The 23,093-nt window shown below is 38.9% G+C and overlaps 1 protein-coding gene across 1 annotated transcript; it reads right to left on the bottom strand.

The window, feature by feature from the left end:
• Positions 1-365: 365 nt before the first annotated feature.
• LOC149811723 (uncharacterized) lies at positions 366-22,867 on the bottom strand. Its single transcript, XM_089992908.1, has 4 exons — positions 22,547-22,867; positions 16,008-16,283; positions 4,105-4,242; positions 366-1,937 (listed from the first exon to the last, which is right to left on the bottom strand). Exons 1-4 carry the CDS (start codon positions 22,865-22,867, stop codon positions 366-368), a joined length of 2,307 nt encoding a protein of 768 aa, XP_089849034.1.
• Between the last annotated feature and the right edge of the window lie 226 nt (positions 22,868-23,093).

Raw genomic sequence — 23,093 nt, 5'->3', positions numbered from 1 at the left:
TACTCAAAGAATGAAACGGTGCAACTGTAAGAATTAGAATGGATTGGATCATGTAGAATTCGTTCTGGGATAAAGAGGGGATTCTGCTTCATGCTCTGCTCCTTATGTGAGTAGTCACTTTTCACTTCTGACTTCTTTTTTCTTTTCTAAGAAAAAAGAGAAGCAAACCCAAAGACCATTTTTTACATATTCTTCTGCAATTCACATCCAAACTGAAGGATAGTATATTGCCTCTTCTCCGTTCAAAATTTTACATCATAAGGCGAAAACAGAATAGATCTACTTCGAGATGAAGTAGGTCATTCTACATATCCATGCTGTACAAGAGAGAGAGAGAGAGAACCTTTGCAGGAATAGCATCCTCCTCAATTCATGAGCTGTGAACAATCCATGTCTGTGGTTGTAGATGCTTCATCTGTGATGAGGTTGATCCCTCGAACCCAAAGCTCCGCATTCTCACGATCACTGCAAATGAAATGCACCTCTCTATTCTTTGTGGTGACAATTCGGAATACTCCAGGGTTATCTGCATCCCCTTTCCATTGCCGGTTCTTTCTGAAGGCATCACTGGGACCTGCCTTGGCCTCCCTACACACTACATTCCTTCTCTCTGATGAGCCCCAGCTCAACACCCCTCCAACTGCCACCATCCGCAGCTCCTTGGCATGTGGCTTCCCCCGGCCTTCCCTAGTGTGCTTCCTCACCCTCTCACCCCAAAGAACAAGCGAACATGCAAGTTTATCCAATATCACATCCTCTACATCCTTACCATCATCACCATTCCTCCTAGCAAGAAGCAATGCAGTCTCACCTTTTTTGTTCACAACTTCACAGTCTGCACCATGAGTAATTAGTAGTTCACATATGAGCACATGCAGCTCGCGAGCTGCAAGCATGAGAGGTGTGTAGCCCTCAGAATCAAGCATGTTCACATCATTGCTACTGCAGTCAATTAGAAGCTGCACTGCTGCATCATAGTCCCCACGCCTGGCTGCACAATGAAGTGCATGGAAACCTCCTGTCTGGCTGCCTCTCTCTAGTGCATAGTCAAGCATTGCCTTCTCAAACATATCCCTGTTCTTATGTAAATCCGACAGAGAGATTGCAGATTCTCCAACATTGTTACAGAGCTTCACATCAGCACCAGCAAACACAAGTAGACGAAAGGCATCAACATAGCCTTCAGTAGCCGTAAGCATGACAGCAGAGAAACCATCTCTGTCCTGCTCATTCAGATCAGTCTCAGGCTGTCTGATCAGGATTTTCAATGCATCAACATCCCCACAGCGAGCTGCAAGAAGAAGCGGTGAAAAGACAGTGGCATTGCTTGACATGATCCTTGTCCCAGCCCGAACCACATCAAGCAGCACTCTGTTGAAACACGAGGTCCAGTTGTTCAACTCTGCAATGTCAGCAGCAGAATGACCAGCCGCAGTCACAAGCGCTAAGTCAGCACCAGATGAGATGAGAATCCGCAAACACTCCTCTTGCTTGGCTCGCACACAAACCATGAGCGGTGTCTCGCCAGCCTCTGTGCAGGAATTTAGGTCACATTTTGAGGATATAAGGCATTTGAGTATTCCATTACACCCCAGCCTAGCAGTCAAGTGGATAGGCCTAAATTCGTGGCCTGACTTTGACCTTGCTACAAACTCAACATCTGCACCAGAGGCTAGAAGCACATCAACTGCACGGAGGTTGGAGCAAAGGATGGCATGGAAGAGCAGGGTCCTTCCCTGGTACAAAGTGCCGACAGTAGGTGGATGATGTTGCAGAAGCAGTCGCAGAATAGTGCCAGTGGATTCGAAGTACTCGACTGCACACCAGGCTGAGCCATATGCTTCAGCCAGGCCTGCACCAACTCGGAATTCTTCACCTGTAACTGAGTCCCATGACCATGCACCAAGCCTAGCCTTACAGTTTGTCCTAACACCAGCCTAAAGAACAAGTAATAGAAGAACAAAGTCACTATGTATCTGGAATAAGTTCTAGGCTATGGATAGATTGACCCTGCAACAGTCAGTCATCTTCAATTTTCTGTTCTGACAAAAGAGTCTTGTGCTAAAGAAACTACAAGTATTTATAACACCCAACAAAAGTGGAAAAATAAATTCATCTCTAATTCCATGATCTTAAACTGCAAAAGGTCAAGAGAATACTGACTTTTTGGGACACAAAGACCAAGCATTTTCACACTTTCCTGTAAACTGGAGAATAAATTCAGGGCTTTTTTTAGTGACAGCATCCTTTATTCCCAAAAAAATGTAAAAATAGTTCCTGCCAAAGGATGTAAATATGCCAGGGCTGGCTCCAGTCACTTGGTGAACAGATTAGGCTTGAGCAAGATTAACCTCGTCGCTTAGGTTCACTGAATCCAACTTGGTCCATTTAAAATTCAGTTCATGCACCAAGGTTGGCGGAGGTTTATTACAGCCTGAGTGAAAGAGTCATGACTTAATTTGGAGTTGGACAGACTTGTAAGACCTCAATACCTTGATGTTGGCATCAAACTGGGTCTTGATCATTCTATGATAAAAGAAAATAACTTCATATACTTCAAAAAAAAAAAAGACTATATATCAATGTAACCCGAGAATAATAAGAAATAAAAGAAAGAAAACGATGATATCCAAACACGGAAATGACAGGAGCAGGACCCCTTTCATCTGAATGTATAATTGAAAAAGGAATGCCATTTTTCTTATTACTGCTGGAAGGAAAAGAAGATAGAAAATGTTTGGACTGTTTACAACTGTGTAACCGGAGTTACCGAAGCTTCTTAGGTAGGTTGGAAGCTCGCTTTCCGGAAACTCGCTTCGGAAGCGCAATACTCCTCGCTTCTGAAACTTCATGGGAAGCTTGATTCCCCCACGCTTCTTCTAGGCTTCTCATACACATGGTCTATGCATACTATACGCTTTTCTCACGTTTCTTTTCATCTTTTTCATGTATTTTCTCTCACGCTTTCACTCACTTTCCATGTACTTTCTTTAAATTGGTAACATCATTATTAGATTTTAACAAAAATTTAACTCTTTTACAGGAAAATCATGAAATATAAGAATGATCAATTTTATTTTAGTTTTTATTTGTTTCTTGTTTGATTCCATATTCTTCATTTTTTATTCATATTTTGCTTTTAAATTGAAACTTCGCTTTCCGCTTCGTATAAATTTTAAAATGTCTCGCTTCTCACTTCCGCTTCCCGTATCGTTTCCCGCTTCTGCATCCTAGTTTGGCAACCTTGTGGGTAACACACTTTAAGTCTACATGATCAGAAGCACTAAAAAAAGAAAGTAGGAATCTAGGAACAAAGTATAGGCAGGGACAGATGTCTCACAACTTGGCCACTAGCCAAGGCTCTTTCAGTCAAGTATTAAGCATTGAATAGGGCAATCTAAGACCTATATCCAATTAACTAAAACACTCTGACCAAGTAAATCAATTGGGACCTACATGACTTAGCCGAAGTCCTTGCAAAGCTGACTCAAGACTCATTTACCAACTCTTTTAGCACTAGCAGATCAGTCAATTTGGACAGGAGGCCAATCCCAAGTTAATCCAGGAATTTTAACAATTAATTAAAAGAAGGGGGAAGAGAATGGACTGTATATAAGTGGATGGTCCTGGGCAGAAATGTATAATGGTCTGACCTAGATCCAGATCCAACTGGATAAGTGCATCCGACTCTTAGTTTGAATCCAGCCAGATGGGACCATACATAAAATATCATTTCCTACTCAGCTCGTTCAGTAACAGGACAGGCCCCCATCCTTACCCCCATAGGCCTGATATCTAAATAGGCTGCATTTCATTGGCCAAGGCTAGATCCAGCCTGTTATCTAATCTGGCCCAACCCTAAGATATGGTTTGTTCCACTGTCCAGCTGATTTTTCTCAGCATGCAACCCTTGACAAAGTAGAGGACATGGTAGCTTGTGAAGGTCAAAAATCAAGAATGCCTCTCACTGAATTCACTGTGTAGCATTCAAAATTTCAAGCCAGTGGAAAACGGCACAATTATAACCAAAACCATCTCTAATACAAACGTTGATTTGGTGGTAGAAGCAGAAAAGGAAACACAAACAAAGTAGGGATTAAATACCTGCAATAACTGCCGCACTACAGCAATCTGCCGACTCACAACTGCTGCAACAAGTGCTGTGCAGTCGACATTGGCATGCAAAGAAGGCTTTGATGAGCGAAGTAGCACTCTGTCCACTGCATTAGCGTCCACCCCACACTGCAACAAGAATCAAACCACATCATTTAGAAAAAACTCCTTGGTGTATGTCTTGAGTTGTCTAATCCTATCGATGAACAAATCATGAAACACAAACCAGATTGGTTTACGACTAAACCAAGCAACTCAGACATGTCAGTTAGGCAGAATTCATGGCAGCTTAGCATCCTTGAACTCACACTGATCCAGCTCCAGTGGATCAGCTGAGTCAAAGCTTGTCACTTGTTTCTGACAGACTTGACACAGGCTCAGTCTTATGCAAGTAAGGAAGTGCTTCCAGAGGACTGAAACACACCTAGGTGACCTGCCATGTCCTTCTAAATGTTGACCTCAATGCTTCACATTGGCCATGCTACAAAGAACGTCAGCATATGCAGGCAGGCAAGCAAGTGCACAGCACACATTACAGCACTAGGAGTGTCAATGGATTAGGTTTGATCCGGACCCAACCCATACCAAACCCTATAGGGTCAGGGTTTGGTAATAAATAAGAAGGTCCGATTAGAATCCGGGTCGGACCTGAAGGGTAAGATTAATATATGGAGTCGAGTATGGTTTGTGAAATTTCATACCAAACTCAGACCCAACCCGAGTTCTGACTAAGATCTGCAATTTTTCAATGTAAAAAAGATAATATATATATATTATATTATTTTACTGGGTATGGTCCAGGTCTGGTTCATGTAATCCTTATAGGATCCAGGTATGGTTTCTCTTATGGTGGGTCTGATTGAACCTGAGTCCAGACCCGGTACCATCATCTCAAAATTAGGTCTGGGTTTAGTTCCACGTGGATCCAAACCAAATCCGACACGTTGACACCCCTAAACAGCACACAAACATGAACAGCCTCAGTGAAGACCCTTACAAGATTAAGTATTTTATGTTGTCAAAGCCACACCAAATGGCACCCATCTAGGCCATTGCAGGTGTGCAAGGTACGGGATCCCACCTCACATGTTAAAAGTGTAGGTAACCATGACAAAAGAGACAAGCTTAGTCAGTTACCTAACTTGTTAGATGGGTGTTGTCAAAATATAAATCCCATAAGAATTTTGAAGTGTTCATTTTGTATATAGTAACAGGTTTGCACGAAAAAGAAAAAGGTGAAAGAAAAGGAAATGGTTCACATCCACCGCTATGAAAGGAAATTCATTTGTGTCTGCGTGTGTCTGCGGTTCAAATAAACACTAGAGAAAATGAAATTCCACTAGAGGGGGGGTGAATAGTGAAATACGATGCAGATCGATAAAATAAAAAATAAGGCAATAAGGCACAACACAATAAACACAGGATTTATACTGGTTCGGCCGAGTTACTGACCTACACCCAGTCCCCAAGTAAAACACTTGAGCCTTCCACTATAACATCCGAGTCACCGGATAAATAGTACAACACCCTCTTCCTCAGAGGTCTACTTCTCTCAACAGAGAAGGGAAACACCCTCTTCCTCAGAGGTCTACTTCTCTCAACAGAGAAGGGAAACACCCTCTTCCTCAGAGGTCTACTTCTCTCAACAGAGAAGGGAAACACCCTCTTCCTCAGAGGTCTACTTCTCTCAACAGAGAAGGGAAAACACCCTCTTCCTCAGAGGTCTACTTCTCTCAACAGAGAAGGAAAACACCCTCTTTCACAGAGGTCTACTTCTCTCAACAGAGAAGGAAAACACCCTCTTTCACAGATGTCTACTTCTCTCAACAGAGAAGGGATACAATCAGAAATCAGAAAGTTACAACACTTTCCTATAGAACCTTCAGAATGATATGCAAAGTATGAATGCACGTATGAAGATTCTCAGAATGATCTTTTTCTTTTCTTACACACTTGTATTTTTCTGAGAGCTTTTCTTGACTTTTTCTCTTTCTTTTTCTAAGCTCTTTTCTCAGAGTGTCGAGCAGGAATTTTTCTCGTTGAAAGCTTGCTTGTCTTTTCACACTGTTGTGTTTGTATATATATAGTCTTTAGAAAACTAGTCGTTGTCTTTTTGAAATGATTGTCCTTTTGGGATATGAGAAGTCAGGTCATTTCAAAAACAACTTAGTGTGAAAAAGATAAGTGTACTATATTGCTTTTTCAAAAAGTCTTCTTTCCATACGAAGCATTTTTGGAGTACACTATTCGTTGGTGTATTTTAAATGAGTTATTCTTTGTATTAGGTCTTTTCTCATAATAAATGTTCTGTAGTATTTTTGAACGTTGAAGTGTAGTTTATCATGTAGTTTTGTCTTTACTCAATTTAATGGTTTGTAGTACATTGAACATTGGAATATATTCTATCATGTAATTTTGTCTTTACTCAATTTAATGAATATTAGTATATTAATATTTTTCTTACAAGTCGTCACTTATAATAAATGTATGTAAGTGTGATAAATGTTTGTTGAGTACTTTATTTATTAATGGTCATTTCTTAAAAGCTTTTTGGAATAGCATTTAATGTTTACAGAAGGAATGATGACTTTAAGTAAGTCGACATTCTTGAGTATGGGTTTTATTTATAAATAAATAGTCATTTCTCAAATGCTTTTTGAGGTGGCATTTAATGCTTACAGAAAGAAATGGTCATTTCTTAAAAGAATATTTATTTTCTCAAATCGTCAATTCTAAAATGAATGGTTGTGAAGTACACTAAATGCTTGAGTAATACTTATATTACAAATAGTTATTTCTCAAATAAATGCTTGTGTATTATCTTTTCATAATTTGTCTTTTCTTACATAAATGTTTATGTATTATGAACCAAAATTTCTTACGTAAAAATTTGTGTATTATGAACTAATGCATTTTGTCTTTTCTTACATAAATGCTTATGTATTATGAATCAATACATCTTTTCACATTTTGTCTTTTCTTACATAAATGCTTATGTAATATGAACCAATACATCTTTTCACATTTTGTCTTTTCTTCATAAATGCTTATGTATTATGAACCAATACATCTTTTCATAATTTGTCTTTTCTTACATAAATGCTTATGTATTATGAACCAAAATTTCTTACGTAAATGTTTGTGTATTATGAATTAATTCATTTTGTCTTTTTCTTTCATATTTGAAATCATTAGCTTTTATATCTTGTCAAAATGTCTTTTTCATAAATGCTTGTAAGAAAGTACAATTAATACTTTTGAAATCATGAGCTATTATATCTTGTCAAAATATCTTTTTTCATAAATGCTTGTAGGAAGTACAATGATTTGTTTCAAAAAGGTGTTTTTAAAAATGCTACAATATACATAACGTATCCTTTTATGAAAGCTTAACTTTTTGTAAATAAATGACTTGTATGATTTCAAAGCATATAGTCTAATATGAAATATGCATGCTTCTGAAGGTTCTGTTACATATGACTCTAAAGAAGAAAAAAGTCTTCATCTTGAGGAAGCCGATCTTCTTGGATAATCTTTATGAATGTATGGCCCATCAAGCTTTTTTTTCAAAGTAGTATGATTGCATCAAATAGTTGCACTTGATCAAGTTGTCTTCACTCTTCTTAAGTGAAATAACCTTGCATCAAATACTCGTTAAATACATAGCACATCATATCCAGTCATAATATAACATATTCAGTTTCACATATGAAAGCATATCATATTTATCATATCTCATGAAAGCATATCATGTATTTATCATGTATCATATATATGCATCATGAAAGCATATCATATTTATCATGTATCATCAAAACATAGTTTCTCAACAGAAAAAACTCCAATTACATGTATATATAGTAAAACAAACTACCTACCAAAACAGTATGTGTCTCTTACCAATGAAAAAATTGAATGCCTGAGAATAACAAAGCAGAAAAATGCAAGATTCTAGATATCTCAGGAGTAACTGTTAAGTGCTAACATGAATTATCATAGTATTGTTAAAATACTGTGTACATATTCATTGATATATGTATATTTATAAATATACGTATATCAGGGGTATTCTGGTCATTTCTCGTATTGTATTTTAGTAAAGTCCATTAAGGACTGAAAAGTCTTTTTCTTTATTTCTTTTTTGTATTTTTAAATGTTAAAGTCAATACGACTGTTGGACTGCCCCCTTTTATGTAATGTGAGGCTCTATAAATAGAACCTCACCTCCTCTTGTAAAGGTATGTTTTCTAAAGCATTTGAGATGCATTAATACAATATCTTTCTTATGCTCTTGTGAGCTTTATGCTTTTGTGATCTTGTGGGTTTTCATATTTTTGTATCTCTTTTATAAGATTGGTATTAGTCCATTAGAGACCATATTCTATTTGTGCACTTGTGTAGCCCTTTGTTGGCATTGTATTTGTGCACTCTTGTTTCATTACATGGTATAAGAGCTCGGCTCTTGAAGTAGTGAAAGCTATCTTGGGATTATCCTACTTGTGGTGGTGCTCTTCAACTTTGAGTTCTCGTTCAATCCTTCTACACAAGACTTCTCCATTATGGGAGAAAGATATTCCGCCTCTGTCATCTCTTACAAGCTCAATAAAAATAATTATTTAATGTGGGTAACCGCTATGAAGAATCACATCAAAGGTAAAAAGCTATGGGGTTTTGTTATTGAAACCACTAACGAACCGCAACTCAAATTGACAAGAAAAGAAGGAAATCAAGTCAAAGCTCCATCCAAAGAAAAAAAAAGAGAGAGTTTTGCAAGAATATCAAATTAAGTTGGAGGATTGGGAAGCTAGCAATGCTCAAATTCTCTCATGGTTCATGAATACCATGGAGTTCAAAATCGCCACCAACGTCATCAAGTTTAAAAGAGCATGCGATGTATAGATTTTTCTAAAGAGTACCTTCATCCAAAAAAATATGGCTAGGCTATACTATCTTCAAGACAAGGTACGTAATACCAAACAAGGATATAAAAGTGTAAGAGACTTTTATGGTATTGTATACCTTATTTGGGATGAACTAGCCATCTTAGAACCAAAATGAAAAAGTTCGGCTATTGAAATGAGAAGATCACAATTAAAAAGAGAAAATATCTTCTCTTTTCTTTATGGTCACCGGCCGGAATTTGAGCAAGTTAGGTCCTCCTTGCTTCATAAGACTTCAACTCCTTCTATAAGTGAGGATGCTGCTCAAATTTGCCAAGAGGAAACAAGACTTGGAATGCACAAGTCTAATGATGAAGTTTTAATGATGAGATTCTTGCCGTATCAAAACCCAAAAAAAATTGTAAAAACATATAAATCATCTCACTTTGAAAGAAAATTCAACGGAGAAGGACATAATGAAGAAGGATACAAAGGTAAAATCATTTATCATCATTGTAAGAAACCGGGATATATAAGACCGATTGCCTCAAGTTTAAGAAAATGACCGCCATAAGTGAAGAACCTCAAGAATTAAAGAAATGAAATAACTTCAATGATTTGACCATTGCCCAAATAGCAGAAGCCATCTCACAAATTCTTAAAGTCACTCCTTCTACATTTGGCGCCACCATCACATTCTCTTCTCCCCTAGGTAAGACTTTTTGGATTTTGTTCGGGAGCCTCTTTTCACATAACTCATAATGAGTCTCTATTATCCGATTACACGAATTCATATCTTTCATGTGTATCAACCACCGATGGTACTTCTTTAAAAGTTAAAAGTATAGGAAACCTTAACAATATCTCAAAAAAAAAATTGTTCTAAATGTGAGGGTTATTCTAAAATTAGAATTAAATCTTTTTTCAGTTTCTCAAAATTCTGATTATGGGTGTAAAGTATTCTTCTCATCTAAGTCTTATTGGGTGCAGGATCTCCGGTCAGGGAAGCTGATTGGGCAAGTCCATAGAAGAGGAGATTTTTACTATGTGGATTCCTTATATTAAACCAAAAACTCTTTTTGTAATCATGTCAAAGACATTAATTTAGATCTTTGGCATAAAAGATTAGGACACCCGAGTATATCTAAATTATCTCATTTTTCATTTTTGGAAAAATTTTATAAAGATAAAGATTTTGTATGTGAAGATTGTATACTTGAAAAATGCAAATGATGCCTTTTGGATTTAAAACGTCATTGTCTAATGAAATTTTTGAATTAGTGCATTCGGATGTATGGGTCCCGCACCTGTTATGTCAAAAGATGGTTATCATATTATGTTACATTCATAGATGATTTTAGTAGACACACTTGAATATACTTCTTTAAACTCAAATCTAAAGTTTTTTCGTGTTTTAAAAACTTTCATAATCTTGTTAAAAATCAATTTAAAACAAATATTAAAGTCTTTTGCTCTAACTCAGGAGGAGAGTTTCTTTCAAATGAATTTCAATTATATCTAAAAACTCATGACATTGTACATCAAAGATCTTGTGCTAGGATCCCTCAATAAAATAGTATTTATGAAGGAAAATAAATTCCAAAAAAAATTGGGCCGAAGCTGCCCTCACCGCAGTATATCTAATAAATAGAATGCATTCTCAAATGTTGGAAAACAAATCTCCTATTGATAAACTTTTTAAAATTTCTCCCGACTTAAAAAGGCTAAGGGCATTTGGATGTAAATGTTTTGTGCTTCTTAAAAAATATAACAAACTCTCTCATAAAGCTCTAAAATGTGTTTTTCTTGGATATGCCGAAAATCAAAAAAGCTATAAACAAATGATAAACTTTATGTTTTTAGAAATGTTACTTTTCTTGAAAATGTAAATAGATTTGATCTTGAAAAACCTAAGGAAGAATATGAGTATGCCTTCTTATTTGATTTGTTACCTAAATCAAATAATGAAATTGTTGATGATAATGACATTGGTAATTTTGAAACTATTAATGACTCAAATGAAGAAAGAGACCAACTTATAATTTCTTACAATACTCTAAACGAGATAATGGGGAGCATCTATGCGCTTTTAAAAGATATAATTAATCAACAAATATTGAAGAAACTAGTGTTAGAATATCTGAATGAATACATAGGCCTTCAAATAGATTTGTCTCTTATGAATCATTTTCTCCAAACCATAGGACTTGTCTTCTAGCAATTTATTCATATCATAAACCATCTAACTACAACGAATCTAAAAACATAAAAGAATGGGTTGAAGCTATGAAAATAGAATTAGATGCATTACACAAGGCACATACTTGAGCAATTCAACCTCTTTCCAAGGAAAAGAAGACAATAGGATGTAGATGAGTTTTTAAAATCAAAACAAAAAGTGACGGGTCCTTAGAAAGATATAAAGCAAGATTAGTTGCAAAATGATACTCTCAAGAATATGGAATAGATTATGAGAAAACATTTGCCCTGGTAGCTTGCATGACCACAGTCAGAACTCTAATTGCAGTAGCATCTATTAGAAATTGGCTTATATATCAATTAGACATTAAGAATGCATTTTTAAATAGAAATTTAAATGAAGAAGTTTAAATGGATCCTCCCCCTGGTTTAACTATTGAAAATGGTATGGTTTTTCGTCTTCAAAAAGCTTTATATGGGCTTAAACAAGCCCCTGAAACATGATATGATCGATTTAGTGGTACTGTGGTGGACCTTGGATTTAAATCTTGTTACATTGACACTGCTCTTTTTATAAGATCTACAGGTACTTCACTTATCATTCTCCTTTTGTATGTTGATGATATGATCATCACTGGGAATGATCAGAAGAAAATTGAAGAAACTAAAGTTATGCTTGAAAAATCTTTTGATATGACTGACCTTGGTTTTTTAAGATATTTTTTAGGAATTGAAGTAGCCTACTCGCCAAGAGGGTACATTTTGTCTCAAATCAAGTTTGCAGTTAATATCGTTGGGTGTTTGAAAATCACTGACACAAAATATGTTGATACTCCTGAAGTGATGAATGCAAAAATGAGGAGATGAAGACGAACTATTATTAGATGATTCAATTCCTTATACGCAATTTATCAGATCATTAATATATATATATATATCTATTACCAGGCCAGACATTGGGCATGCACTACACACTTCAAGTCAACATGTGCCCACATCGGTTCACATGAGTGCTTTATTAAGAATATTTTAATACATCAAAAAAACTATATCTAAAGGGCTATTCTTATTCACTTCATCATCTTCAAACCTTATTGCTTATACTAATTTTGACTGGGGAGGAGATCCCAATGACTGTCACTCAATTATAGGTTTTTTTTTTTGTTTTTAGGTGATTCCATCATTTTTTAGTGATGCAAAAAACAACAAGTGTCTTTATCTTCTACGGAAGCTGAGTACAGGGTGATGGCTACAACAACCATCGAAGTCATGTGCCTGAGATCATTACTTTCAGATATGGGTGTTGATGTTTTCAGAACCTTCAAAAGTATGTTGTGATAACAAAAGCGTCATATATATAGCTAGCAATCACACATTTCATGAGCGGATGAAACATATTGAGATGGATTGTCACTATGTTCTCAAAAAATATTTGAAGGGAACGATTACATTGCCATATGTTCAGTCTGAATTTTAGATTGCGAACTTCTTCACCAAAGCTCTTCCTCTTCCAAGATTTTTGTATTTTCTTAGCAAACTTTCGATGATTTCACCGTAAGTTTGAGGGGGAATGCTAAAATATTGTGTACATATTCATTGATATACATATATTTATAAATATACGTATATCAAGGGTATTCTGGTCATTTCTTATATTATATTTTAGTAAAGTCCATTAGGGGTTGAAAAGTCTTTTTCCTATATTTTTAAATGTTAAAGTCAATATGGCCTTTATGTAATGTGAGGCTCTATAAATAGAGCCTCACCTTCTCTTGTAAAGGTATGCTTTCTAAAGCATTTGAGATACATTAATACAATATATTTTTTTATGCTTTTGTGAGCTTTATGCTTTTGTGATCTTGTAGGTTTTAATATTTTTGTATCTCTTTTATGAGATTGTTATGAGTCCATTAGAGACCATATTCTATTTGTGCACTTTTATAGCCCTTTGTTGGCATTGTATTTGTGCACTCTTGTTTCATTACAAGTATGTGTTATGATCTGACAAAGCTATACTACAAGAGTTACCAACAGATCATTATGAATTGGAAAGTACACCACAATAATAAAGATTCAAGACTTAGGGTATGTTCAAGAGACTTGAATCAAAGGGCTGTTGTGGTTTTCCCCCGAGTGCTCTCATGCTCCCTGTTGTTTGGGAGCAATGATATTGCCAAACCACTGCATTAGCAATGGAATTGGCAGGCCCAAAACCACATTTCAGGACCATTTACAGGAGGATGCTTTTGGCAAGTCTTCACTAAGATGGATCTCTGATACAGCTACCACCAAATCCAAATAGCGGAGGAAGACATTATAAAAATAGCATTTAGGACGCACGATGGTCAATGAGTTGTAATGCCTTTTGAGCTGGCCAACGCCCCGGTCACATTACAATGGGTCATAAACGATGTGTTTTGACCAATGCTTCGCAAATATGTCCTCATATTTTTCGACAACATTAATCTAGAGTCAGTCATGGGAGGAGCATTTGGAACATGTAAGAGATCCAAGTGCAGTTTCGAACAGTAAGAACCTTCCAAACTGTGTCAAGACTCTATCAACTTATGGAAAGGAGATGCTTGCAATAATGCTCGCTCTCGAGAAATGAAGATCGTACTTACTCGAGAGACATTTCATGGTCCGCACCGACCACAAGAGTCTTAAGTACTTCATGGAACAACATATATCGACCCCCTCCAGCAAAAATGGGTCTCCAAGATAATGGGGTACAACTTTGAGCTACAGTACAAGAAAGGACAAGAGAATCATGTAGCCAACGCTCCATCCCAACTAATTGAGGAAGAAAGGTTAGAAGCTCTCATGGCTACCTCAGAAGGTGTGTTGGTGGAAGGACTCAGCTTAGAAGATTTCTTTCCTAGTGGACTAAGCAATTTCTCAGGGGGAGGGGATAATACAGATCCATTAGTGACCCAATATGTATCGAATATAGATAGAGCAGAGCAAGCCAGAATCCAACTCAATTCGACATTGGGCGAACCGGAGCGAGGACCGGAGAATGATACGAAGCGGAGCAACAAGGCGAGATGTGAATCCAAGGAGGAGCCGACTGGCCCATGTGGGGCACACCTTGGGGTCGACCTTCCCTTGGGAGGAGCCAAGAACGGCATGAAGGGGGGAGACTCTAAAGAGTCTCTTGGCTTTATGAGAGCACTTGGTTATGTAAAAAGCACTTAAGTTTTTCAAATCATGTTTAATTTTCTTTAAGTCTTTCTTGTTAGAGATGAAGGCTTTAATAAGCCCCTTGAGCCTATATATAGTGCTCAGTTTATAAGCTTGAATCATAAATTAAAATATTAGAATTGCCTCTCTCTTTTTCAAGAAATCGCCCCCCATAGGGACGTTTTTCTCTAACTCTCTCTTTCACCTTCTCTTGGCCCATAGGCCCTCACTCTCTTCTCTCTCTTCTACCCCCTGCAAGTCCCTACCTCCAAACTTGTTCACCCTGTCCCAAGGCTTATCCGGTTCACATAAAGTAGTCCTAAGCCTTCCAAGGTTTGGAACTACTCAAGCTCTAAAGAAGATCCAACTCTACGTAGAAGACCGCATCTTTTCACCGGTGAAATCAACTCAAAGCTCATACCAAGGTGTCCGTGTGTTGCTTCCGGATAAACCAAACCATGCCCAATACTCAAGACATCTCTCCTAAGTCCTAGTAAGTTGAAACCACCCCACCCCCACCTAGGCTCAAACCCACTTCGGTATGTTCTTGATCCAAACCAGATATAGTTAACCCACCCAATTCTGCATGCTAAGATTTGCAGAATAGCCTCACTTCCGACGACTATGACCTCAGTTAGACCTCAAATTTTAACTTTAGGTGCTCCTAGGTTTCTCCAGTCAACTCACCAAATCTTAGCCGCTAACTTGATCCCAGTTAGGAGACCCATACTCTGTACCAGAACCGGTCAAACCTGAAACCCAGTCCAGGGCAAGATTCCTGTGGTCTGATCCCGAGCTCGTAAATCCCCAACTAAGTAGGGTTTGACCCTGTGGTTTGTTGCAGTGTTTTCACCCACGTGTCCCCAAGCTACCCTCCAAATTTCAGGCATTTTTGTTTATCCATTAGGAGAAATCGCATTTTTCCTAAAGTCTGTCCAATAGTACAGAACATGCTTTTGAACCTAAAATTGTCTTTGACCTATCCGACCTAACCCAGCCTAGGTTCAAACCCAGATTCACCCCAGGCCTACTTGTAATGCATCATGTTTCCATCTCAATGCAAGGCTCCCAAATAGAGCCTTTATGTACATGAAAACAAGAGTCCAATAGGCCAAGCTTTGCAAAATGCATGAACCAGATAAATAGATCCCAAACAGAAAAGTTTAAAGACCAGTTAGCGAATTCACTTTATATCAATACCATACTGAGCCAGCCAAGGCTTACAAAACTTGGACTGATTCAACTAGATGGCAGCCCAAGTCAACCAAGTACGCTATGAGTGAATCAGGAGACATGATACTTGACCAAAGCATCTACACCTTCTAGTGCTGCATTTACACTGAAAACATTACGCTCAACTGTAAGACAACCAACTACACGTTAATCAGGAAACATTGTACTTGACTAGAGCCTCAACAGCTTCTACTGCTGCATTAACACTGAACCATTATGCTCAACAGTAAATCTTATAAAACAAATGTAGAACCTATGAATCTGACCCAATCAGATTCTTTCCCGATTACTTGCTTCCACTACTCATTAAAAGATCCAGATCGGACCATAACACCCAAACTCATATGTTGGCACTACCAAAATTTAACATTGAATAACAAATGTTTTAATATGTTTTACCTTGATAAGACTGGCAACAACATCAGTGAACCCCCTGCAGCTAGCAGTAACTAGTGAATGGACTGCAACATCGGGCCTGATCATATCAGATGCCATCAACAGCTCAGCAAACTTTGCACGGCCATGGCTACAGGCTTCTAAAAGGGCCTCTTCACAGGCTGGCTGAGAAGCCCCTGTCTTCAACAATATCTCCAATATCTCAGTGTGGCCCTCCCTAGCAGCAGCTGTAGATGCAAACCCCTTGAACACCTTCTGATTAACATCAGCACCAATGCTCTGTTGCATATGCACAGTTGCAGATACAAACCAATAAAATTAGAAACAAGAGAAGCAGCACTTCAAAGTAACCAAGCATACAAACAAAAATATGGTGAAACTTTCAAACAGAACACAACATATAAATAAATAAATAAATAAGTATATATAATCTTCTGATTCAAACATGGTACTGACACTCTACCATATGCTGTGCATGCATAAAAATATATACAACATCAAAAGACCAGGAAAATAAAACAAGCACAGCACTATTTTCAAGTAAGCAACTGTGTGCTCACAATATGATGAGATACACATGCACGACGCCCATACAAACACACGAGCATTTGTGCATATAAAGTGCATGAGAATGTGTGTATGAGAGAGAAAGAGAGTATAAGCAAATGATGTTGTCAAGTGACCATCTACTACTCTGATTCATGTAATTATCCAAATTAAGATTGCCTATAGAAAATAACAAAGGTAATTGTCCAAATTGAATCAACATAGTTATCCACCAAAGTTGATAGCAACATCCAAAGCATGTACTTCCAACATCACATAAACTAAATAAACACTTCTTAAAGCTAGATAAATTGCACTCCGATGTGCATTACTAAACATTTTTTGGTGCATTGTCCGAGTGCATGAGTTTGCTTCCGCCTGGAACTGGGAGTGTATGAAGGAGCTGTGACTGCAGAGTACTTAAGATGTGGTATGGCCCCACCAGTGCCGTAGCCATAGAAAAATGTGTGGAGCTAACAACAAGCCATTACCCTGTCTGTCCACTGTCCCAACCAGTGATAAATGGTACCGATTCATCTGGAACCTCCACCTATCATCCCCACCTTCAAATAAAGCTGCCCTGATGGTGGGTAATTGATGCAAGGCCCCAAAAAAGCAGCAAATAATTCTTAAAAAGATAGAGAAAGATAAAAACAGAATTTTTTGAAATTCTCAAAAGATCCCTACACAGACTGGCTGTTCTCCAAATCTTTTCATAGGGTGGTACTTTTTTCTTCTTTTTGGTTTAAAATTCTCTCACCTTCCTGGAGTCAAATTTCAAATAACCATGCCTTTGCAGTTTATACTGTCAATTTTATAGTTCTGCCAAAACAAGTTTTCTGTACATACATATTAACTAAAAACTAGAACTAAGTTGTCCCCTAAGTCACAGGGCTCGGCAAAGCAGGTGCCGCACCCGCGTCGACGTGACGCGACGCGGGTGCGCGTGCGGCACTGGGTGCGGTCAACACAACCCTGGGTGCGGTCAACGCACCTAGGGTCATTTAGGGTCCAATTTTTAGACTTTTTTTTCGCCCGATGAAAGTGAGTGAGAGAAGGAGGATTAGGGCAAAATCCTCCTGAAGCCTGAAGCCGATGTTGATGCCGATGTCGACGATCTCCGACTCCTTCCGGCCGCTCCTCCTCAATTCTCAGGTATGTCTCCTTCCGACTTGCTCTCTCTCTCTCACTCTCACGGTCTCTCTTCTCTCCGTCACTCTCACAGTCTCTCTTCTCTCTATCACTCTCACTGTCTCTCTCATAGTCTCTCTTCTCTCTGTCACTCTCACTGTCTCTCGCTCTCACTCGTTCTTCGTCACTCTCACTGTCTCTCTTCTCTCTGATTGTATTATATGTGGGTCATTAGCATCTAGGGTTTTTAACTTTTTATTTATAGGATTTTTGGACATTTCAAAAAAATTTCAATAATATTATTTGGGGGTTTTAGGCATTCCAAAAATTTTTCAATAATGTTATTTGGGGGGTTGGGGCATTTCAAAATTTTTTGATGAATTGATGATGCTATATAGGTATATAGTTAATGAAATTTGTATTTATTTTTTGGGGATCTTTGACTATTTGATTTTGGGGCTTTTGATTCTATGCTAAAATGGGTTTTGTTGAGCTTCTTGATTTTTTATTTCGTTTACAATCTATTTTATTAGTTGCTTATGCTTGATGACTTTAGGTCAAATGTTACTTTCATCTTTTTTGAAAAGTCGTTCTATCAACCATTGCTTAAAATGTGTTGCTATGTTATGGGCATGTAATGGGTTTAATTTATGTTTTTGGGGATTGATTCATTATCTAAGTTCAGTTCATAGGATTATAAGATCTACCAAGTTACAGAAGTTATTGATTTGTCAATATTTTAAGGTGCAGTTGCTCACTTTCCTGTTTCAAGAAACACAAGGTATTCTCTTCATTCAAGTTCTTTTGTTGGTTGCTCTATGTGTTTGTACTCGATTTTAGTTTCTGTTGTGTGGTCATAATTCTGCTGCAGTTCGTTTCATAACTCATTTAATGACACATGTTGCGGAAGGTTTAATGTTAGAAATATGAAGTTACATTGAATCACTCAAGCATGTATATGTTCATATAACCTGGTTAATGTACCCCTGTTTTGACCAGTCCAAGACATATAGTTGACTAAGAAAATGGTCTATCTGACTATGCCATGACTATGCCAACCTTGAAACTGTCAAGGTTTCTCTTATATATATATATATATATATATATATATATATATATATATATATATATATATATATATATATATATATAGTGTTACTGTTGTTAACTGTTAAAACTTCAAAATTATATATATATATATATATAATTTTTTTTTACATTTTTGCCCCTGCCGCACCCCCGCACCCGCACCCATGTGACATAGGTTGTCCCACAAAAAAGATTAAATATATGTGCTCCTCAATCTAAATACTATGTCACAGGGACTCGGCAAACCGGGCGCGTCGACGCGACGTGGGTGCAGCACCCGGTGCGGTCAACCCAATCCTGGGTGAGTTGACCGCAGCCAGGGTCATTTGTGACCAATTTTTTTATTAAAAAAAATCTTCTGGGGGGCGCTGCCCCCAAGAGAACCCCCCCCCCTGGACCCCCGCTGGGGGGAGCCCCCTGACCCCCCCCCCCCTTCTGCACAAAGAGGGCACAGGGGGGCTCAACCCCTCCCCTGCACAAATTTATATATATATATATATATATATATATATATATATATATATATATATATATATTGCCGCACCCGCACCCATGTGACATAGCCTAAATATATTGAAAAAAAATTACCAGACATTGTCATATACTTTCATCACAATCATATGATAAAACAATGAAAAAGAAATACAATAACAGAAAACAGGAATTGCCAGTATGATGAAGAAACATTACTTGATGAAGTTGGGGATCAATCTTTTCCCAGAAATACAGAAATGGCAAGCAATATAATATCTAGGTAATTTCCCCCTAAAACAACCGGCTCAATTTTGAAAAGAACAAAAATATTAATGAAAAAGGAGCCAACTGAAAACAAATTCAAAAGGGAACATTCTTACATTCCTGTTCAGGAAGTGCAAATGTCTTTTGAGTTTTGACCACAAGGGATCCATCAAATGTCGTGAAATGGAATAAGTTTTCGTATGAAATACGCATGACAATAAGGAAAGGAAAGCATTGTCTTTCCTCCAAATACAGCCACCTAAATGATTGCAAATCACGTAAATTGTTTTATGTAAAACGTCTAATAACAATGGTCCAGCTTTGTGAGACTCACAAGGACGAAAGAATGCACTGACATATGCCGTAAGGAGTACTCATTTTAAACACACACACATACGTTCGGAGGTTATATAGATGCAAGGAAATAAACATGATCCTGCTGTAGCGAGGGTGCAGAATGTCAAGCAACAGCAGCAAGTCTTAATTTCTCTGTGCGAATGAATAAATTGAAAATGTTGAAAGGGACACATTAATGCTCGAGGGAATAAAAAGAAGAGGAGGACAACACTAAGGAGAAACAAAATAACCTGGGTCCACCAATTTGGAGGAGAGGAGAAACACCATCCAAAGTCCAAGGGCTTTTTGTGACTCGGCGGGCCCAACTGGAGAGCCGGCTGTGCGACTCAGCCCGCTGCCAAGAGTCCCATACAAAACACCCCTGTTCAGCACTGCCTAGTTTAGCACTCACTAGATTCTAAGCAAACGGGGCCCTTCAGGCTACTTGCAAGACTTCTGTCTTGGTGATAGCAACCATCTGAGAGTCTTGGAAACGACTATCCTGGCAACATCCCCACGCCCCCATAATCCTCAAGCAACCACCACCACCCACGAACTCGAGCCACATCACTTTCCAAAGAGAAAAATACAAATGATGGCAGGTGGCGTCCTTGGAAAACCCACCCATTTCCTACGACTCAGTGACAACCGCAAATCACGCCGGAGAATGGCTTCACCTATCGAGAAAGAGGAAGGCAAGTAGGCAACCATCGCCATCTTTAGGAAAGCATTGGGCACGCCAGCTTTCAGCAACCGCGTGCTCCCCTTATCTGTTTCAGCTACTCCCTTTTTCCCTTCATCAACAAACACCAACAATAAACAATTTGATTTTTGAATACCATCTTGACCCCCTGCAAAGCGGATGCCCACCCATACTGCCTAAGCCAAAAGAACTCGATATAATAAGGAGAAGTTCTCTTCACGTGCTTGCAAGTTGCCGATCCACGATTGTAGCACTACAGGCCACGGTGGACGACTTGCACAAAATGGGAAAAATCCTCAGGCCCTCCCCCCAATGGGTTCTCCGAGATGAACATGGTTTTTTTAATGACTGAAAAGTACAGTTTAGGACCTGATAGGGCCAGTCTAGGTGTGCTATTATCTTATGACATGTACCACGGTGGAGTTTCGTTGACTGCGATCTTACCTTATTTTTTAGCAAGATGACAGAATGCCCATCACTCCCAACTTCAATGGAAGACCTCGATGCAGCCACAATGCCACATTTTGCCCTCAAGGAGCACTCACAATCGTAGTGTTTCTCTCACTTCCTCTTGTGCCTGGATCTGTGGGATCAGACCTTCCACTATATGTCAATAGTCGCCTAGAAATGTAATCATACCTCGATTTCAAGCAGTTAGGAACATCCTACCACTTCATCAAAATAAGGATTCAAAACGCGTAATAGTCTAATACAGAAGTCACACATAGGACACGTTCGTCATTTCGCCAAAAGCACGAAACGAACAAATTGCCCAAATCATAATATCATCATCAGCAACTAAGAGCCTGCCCACACACCCCGGGCCGTGGCCGATCACCTGACTTCTCTTAAATGTCTAAAATACCCTTACACAAGCAGGAATTGCCAAAGATCACGCTTCCACGCTAAGAGAGGGAGGAAAGCAGAGACGGAAATGCTTCACGAAAGAAAGAAAGAACATGATGGAAAACAAGACGATCGAAGAAGTTCCTTCCCCTCAAGGTTCAACAGAACAGCCTCATGATGAAAAGAATTTCAGAAAACCAAGGAGAGATTTGCAAATTATGCCGCAACGAAGAAGCAAAAGAGATGGTGAGGCTCCCTTTTTTCAGAGAGCAGGGGAATGGGAAAACGATTTCCGGGAAAAAAGCACCCGCATTTACGCAAATTTCCGAGTTCATAAAGATGCTCACGAAGTTTTTCGACACATTGCGATAGCCAATGATCAAATCACAAGGAAAACGCGATTTCCTGAAGAAGATCACGTTTTCAGAGCACCACAAGCACAGAACCGGGCAAATGCTGTCGCGGTTGCACACTACCTATTTTTCACGTTATTTTTCAAATTAAAACAGTTAAACATTTATTCCCAAAAGAAAAACGGAAAAACTCAACTGTTCGCCGGTTTCATCTTTTCTCGCTACGTTCCCAAGAAGAAGAAAACGAAGGAGAAGAGACGCCTTCTCCAAAAGAAAGGGAGGATTTGCCTTATTTTCCAAAATAAAACTGTAAATATTTGTTATAGAAATCTCGATTGATCGCCATGTTCATGTTTTCTCGCTATGAACCAAGAAAAGTAAGACGATATAAACACGCCTTCTCCTAAGGGAGGAAGATAAACAAAAACGGAAGCTTGTCCGAAGATCAGCACGATTCCGAAGGATCCGAACGACACACAATGCAACCAACAAGAAGAAAGGTGAGCAAAAAGAGAGCAGAACGTTTCCTCCCAAAGAAAATACTCGTATAGGGAAAACCAAAGGCCACACTTTCCTCACTACTCCACAAGCTAGTAATGCACCTCTCCTCCTGTAGAAAATAGGGAAGCAAAAGCCCCGTGTTTTCCAAAATCAACATCACCGTCTATACTCCTCAAACGAACACCGCTCCACCAAAACATCATCAAACAATCAAAAGAAGCAACTACAGAGAAGAAAGAAAAAGAAGAAGAAGAGGGAGAATCTCCGGTGCGACAGATCGCGCGGAAAGAGATCCTTACCAGAAGCTTCCGGACGAGCGTCGCGTTCCCGGCGTGGGCCGCGAGGAAGAGCGGCGTAGCGTCCGTCATGAGCTCCTCGCTCTCCGCCACCACCTCCCCCGGCGCCTCATCCCGGAGCACCACCTCCGACCGGCAAGACCTCAGGCAAACCGCCCCGACAAAGTTGACGTCGACGACGGGGTCGGCGACGCACTCGAGGGCAGCCCTCATGTCGCCGGAGAGGCAGGAGTCCACCAGCCGCTGCGACACCTCCGCCTCGTAGTCGATCGGGAAAACCTGCTTTCCGGCGAGGAACCCGCCGGACGATTGCGAGAACACCATCATCCCTCCTCCCACTCCGTCAAGAAATCAGGCTTCTCACGCCCTCATCACCAGCCAACGGAGAAGACCAGCACAGAGAGAGAGAGAGAGAGAGAGAGAGTTTCAAATGTGCGAGCGCCAGAGGGAGTTAAAAAGACGGTAAATTTGTAGGCGGAGGTTAACCGCGGTTAAATAGACACCTGGGTTATATTTTATAGTTTCAATGTGGGTCCCATCAGAGTACGAC

Source organism: Nuphar pumila, chromosome 17, assembly GCF_984573655.1.
Source record: "Nuphar pumila chromosome 17, dmNupPumi1.hap1.1, whole genome shotgun sequence".
NCBI classification, from domain to species: domain Eukaryota; kingdom Viridiplantae; phylum Streptophyta; class Magnoliopsida; order Nymphaeales; family Nymphaeaceae; genus Nuphar; species Nuphar pumila.
This window is presented reverse-complemented; position numbering and strand designations above follow the sequence as displayed.

Excerpts from the sequence above, each read along its gene's own strand:
- LOC149811723 (XM_089992908.1), bottom strand. The coding sequence starts at position 22,867 with ATGGTGTTCTCGCAATCGTCCGGCGGGTTCCTCGCCGGAAAGCAGGTT. Across the intron at positions 16,284-22,546 it reads CGCTCGTCCGGAAGCTTCTG|AGCATTGGTGCTGATGTTAA; the intron begins GTAAGGATCTCT and ends CATATGCAACAG. Across the intron at positions 1,938-4,104 it reads TAGTGCGGCAGTTATTGCAG|GCTGGTGTTAGGACAAACTG; the intron begins GTATTTAATCCC and ends CTTGTTCTTTAG.